The sequence below is a fragment of the Salvelinus fontinalis genome, chromosome 7 (genome assembly GCF_029448725.1).
Source record: "Salvelinus fontinalis isolate EN_2023a chromosome 7, ASM2944872v1, whole genome shotgun sequence".
NCBI classification, from domain to species: domain Eukaryota; kingdom Metazoa; phylum Chordata; class Actinopteri; order Salmoniformes; family Salmonidae; genus Salvelinus; species Salvelinus fontinalis.
The window spans coordinates 63,037,402-63,041,355 of record NC_074671.1 but is presented as its reverse complement, the minus strand read 5'-3'; the positions used below and the strand labels follow the sequence as shown (position 1 = coordinate 63,041,355).

General features: G+C 48.2%; 1 protein-coding gene across 1 annotated transcript in view; it reads left to right on the top strand.

The window, feature by feature from the left end:
• Positions 1–3,457, top strand: part of marchf4a (membrane-associated ring finger (C3HC4) 4a) — a 10,365-nt gene extending 6,908 nt beyond the window's left edge. The window contains exons 2-4 of the mRNA XM_055930297.1: positions 1,064–1,219; positions 2,218–2,410; positions 2,745–3,457. Of these exons, the coding sequence (XP_055786272.1) occupies positions 1,064–1,219; positions 2,218–2,410; positions 2,745–3,244 (849 nt within the window). The 3' untranslated portion in view covers positions 3,245–3,457. The remainder of the gene's footprint in view (positions 1–1,063; positions 1,220–2,217; positions 2,411–2,744) is intronic.
• The last annotated feature ends 497 nt before the right edge of the window (positions 3,458–3,954 follow it).

The window sequence follows — 3,954 nt, the reverse complement described above, 5'->3', positions numbered from 1 at the left end:
GTAAGCAGAAACCCCAGCTAGCTAGCTAGCTAGCTAGCTAGCTAGCTGTGTCCGTCCGTCCGTCCGTCCGTCTGGAGGAAACACGCTGTAAAATCCACACTGTGACAGATACAGTTAGAGTCAGTGAGGACCTGTAGGTGCAGAACTGAAGGGCACGTTACTGGTAACTAGAGACAAGGCTTCAGAACGACCGTTCTCCAGAGCTGTGGACATATAGGACATGTAGAGAGAATGTGGCTTGGTCCAAAATGGCTCCCTATTCCCTACATTTTGTACTACTCCTGCTCTGGCTAAAAGTGATGCACTATATAGAGAATAGGGTGCCAGATTAACCCTGTGGCAGCACCAATTATGTATATAAACCCTGGATTGCTGATGCTATGTATTGGCCAATGAGAGGCCTTGAAGCCATGTGTCGGCCATATTGGTACTCCCCAGTAGGAACAGACGTCCATAGGAATGAATGGAATTCTACAGTATTTCAATGAAATGTTTCAAGGACAAAATTACATGTATTTAAGTATTTTTTGTTTTAGTGTGGACAGTAACATTAGTAATGTAACAAATATATACTTTAAGGAAAATGTTTTTATATATAATATGTTTATCTCACATAATATAATTTAAAAGTATGCATTAAGGTGTCTGCAATAGAATAAACGTGGCAAAAACAAAGACAAATGTAGACATTAATAAATGCATTTCTTTAGCTTCCAAAATATTTTGTACACCGGTCTAGGAGTGTCAAGATGGAGGGCGATGGCTTCAACACAGCGTCCCCTGTCAGTCATCCAGCGTAAATATAAATCACTGGTCAGCGTCCCCTATCAGTCATCCAGCGTAAATATAAATCATTGGTCAGCGTCCCCTGTCAGTCATCCAGCGTAAATATAAATCATTGGTCAGCGTCCCCTATCAGTCATCCAGCGTAAATATAAATCATTGGTCAGCGTCCCCTGTCAGTCATCCAGCGTATATATAAATCATTGGTCAGCACCCTGGCCGACACTCAGCTGGCTCACTAAGACAAACCAATAGCAGCGTTTCTCTTTGTGTCCCGCAGGGGGAGCTGCTGAGCCCATGCCGCTGCAGTGGGTCGGTCCGCTGTACCCATGAGCCCTGCCTCATCAAGTGGATCAGTGAAAGGGGCTCCTGGAGCTGTGAGCTCTGCTACTACAAGTACCACGTGGTGGCCATCAGCACCAACAACCCGCTCCAGGTAGGGACAGCCGGGATGGGACTCAGCAGCTCTTGGACTTGAGTCAAGGGGGAGGGTCTTAGGGGATGAATAGGAGAGCTCTAATTGGGTGCATATTACACAGCACTGCAGAGAGAGAGAGAGGGTTAATACTAGTGTATAGTGTGTATGAATAGTATACAGCACTGCAGAGAGAGGGTTAATACTAGTGTATAGTGTGTATGAATAGTATACACCACTGCAGAGAGAGAGAGAGAGAGGGTTAATACTAGTGTATAGTGTGTATGAATAGTATACAGCACTGCAGAGAGAGAGAGAGGGTTAATACTAGTGTATAGTGTGTATGAACAGTATGCAGCACTGCAGAGAGAGGGTTAATACTAGTGTATAGTGTGTATGAACAGTATACAGCACTGTAGAGAGAGGGTTAATACTAGTGTATAGTGTGTATGAACAGTATGCAGCACTGCAGAGAGAGAGAGAGAGGGTTAATACTAGTGTATAGTGTGTATGAATAGTATACAGCACTGCAGAGAGAGAGAGAGGGGGTTAATACTAGTGTATAGTGTGTATGAATAGTATACAGCACTGCAGAGAGAGAGAGAGAGTTAATACTAGTGTATAGTGTGTATGAATAGTATACAGCACTGCAGAGAGAGGGTTAATACTAGTGTATAGTGTGTATGAACAGTATACAGCACTGCAGAGATAGAGAGAGGGTTAATACTAGTGTATAGTGTGTATGAACAGTATACAGCACTGCAGAGATAGAGAGAGGGTTAATACTAGTGTATAGTGTGTATGAATAGTATACAGCACTGCAGAGAGAGAGAGAGGGTTAATACTAGTGTATAGTGTGTATGAATAGTATACAGCACTGCAGAGAGAGAGAGAGGGTTAATACTAGTGTATAGTGTGTATGAACAGTATACAGCACTGCAGAGAGAGAGAGAGGGTTAATACTAGTGTATAGTGTGTATGAACAGTATGGGATGATGATGTACTCTCGCTCCCCACAGTGGCAGGCCATCTCTCTGACAGTGATAGAGAAGGTCCAGATCGCTGCGGCCGTGCTGGGCAGCCTGTTCCTCATGTCCTCTATCTCCTGGCTGGTGTGGTCCTCCCTCAGCCCCTCGGCCAAGTGGCAGCGCCAGGACCTGCTCTTCCAGATCTGCTATGCCATGTACGGATTCATGGACCTCGTCTGCATCGGTGAGGCCGGCACACAGAGGAACTCCTCCTCCTCCTCCTCTTCTTCTTCCTTGATTGATTTATTGGGGGGAAAAGATACACAACCCAGGGGATCACATGATGATTCTACTTGTTTGCACCGTAGTCCCCTATGGAATACACCTCCCTCCTCCTCTCCTCTTCCTCTCTTCCATCCCCTCTTCTCCAATCAGGACACTAGAGGTGGGGCATATATGACTCCCCAGACAGAGCTCTGGAGGACTGTGTGATTTATGAACACTACCAAGGCATGTTGGATTCAGGATGTATTAATGTGTAACTGACAACCTCCCCCTCTTCTTCTCTCTCGTTCAAGCGCTGATCGTCCATGAAGGCCCCTCAGTGTTCAGGATCTTTAACCGCTGGCAGGCAGTGAACCAGCAGTGGAAGGTGCTCAACTACGACAAGATCAAAGACACTGAGGACCACCAGAAATCCAGGCTCACGCCCAGGCACCTGGCCCTGCCCAACCCCAGGACGCGTGCTCCTCCCGGGGCAGAGCCGGGGGATGACATGGTCTCCCCCTCCACCTCCTCCCTCATGGCCGCGGTGGCCGCCTCCGCGCCTGGCTACACCGTGGCAACGGCCGCAACCGCCAGCCTGACGACGGTGACGACGCAGGACTCAATGTCGGAGCAGAGCAACGGGGGGCCACCATCCCTGCCGGACCACCACTGTGCGTACAACATCCTCCACCTGCTCACCCAGCACCTCTGGACAACGCAGCAAGAGCCCCGCCCCACTCAAGTACAACCCCAGCTTCCGCAGCCCAGCAACAGCAGCCGGGAGCTGGTCATGAGAGTCACTACGGTCTGAGGCTTCAACTGAGGCCTAACTTTGTTACGTTACAACAACGGGAGACAGGCATAAGAGACTGAGAAAGGTGTGTGGCCTCGTTTTGGGAGCTTGAATGGAGGACTGGGAGACGTTGCTGATGAAGTTGATAAGATGAAGTTACTCAATGCTGCCTGGGACAGAAAGATGAAGGAGCGAGAGGGAGAGTGTGGGTGAGGGGGGGAGTGTGGGTGAGGGGGAGAGAGTGGGTGAGAGGGAGAGTGTGGGTGAGGGGGGGGGGGCGATAGAGAGGCGGAGGGCAGAGAGAGAGATTTGCCAGTTTCCTGTGTTTTGACAGCCTTGATGTAATAAAGCGGGATTTCCAGATCTGTGTGTGGTGGTCTGATGTAGCAGGAAGGATGTGTGAGGCAGAGCCATTTCTCTCTATATAGGACTCTGATTAGAGGGAGCTGTGATAGATGGCACTGATCTGGTGTGACCTACTATGTAGCCTGGAGCAACACTCCTGTCAGGAAGCTGCAGTCCTCACAGATAAATAGACCTTTCTAATTACTATGATGACAGACAGGAGCAGAGTTCAGTACAGTGACAGTCCATAACACTAATATAACACTAATACCTTCTTACATTAGCTGTTCACAATGACAATTCAGCCTGCATTACAAATGGCACCCTATTGCCTACATAGTGCACTACTTTTGACCAGAACACGATGGGACCTGGTCAAAACT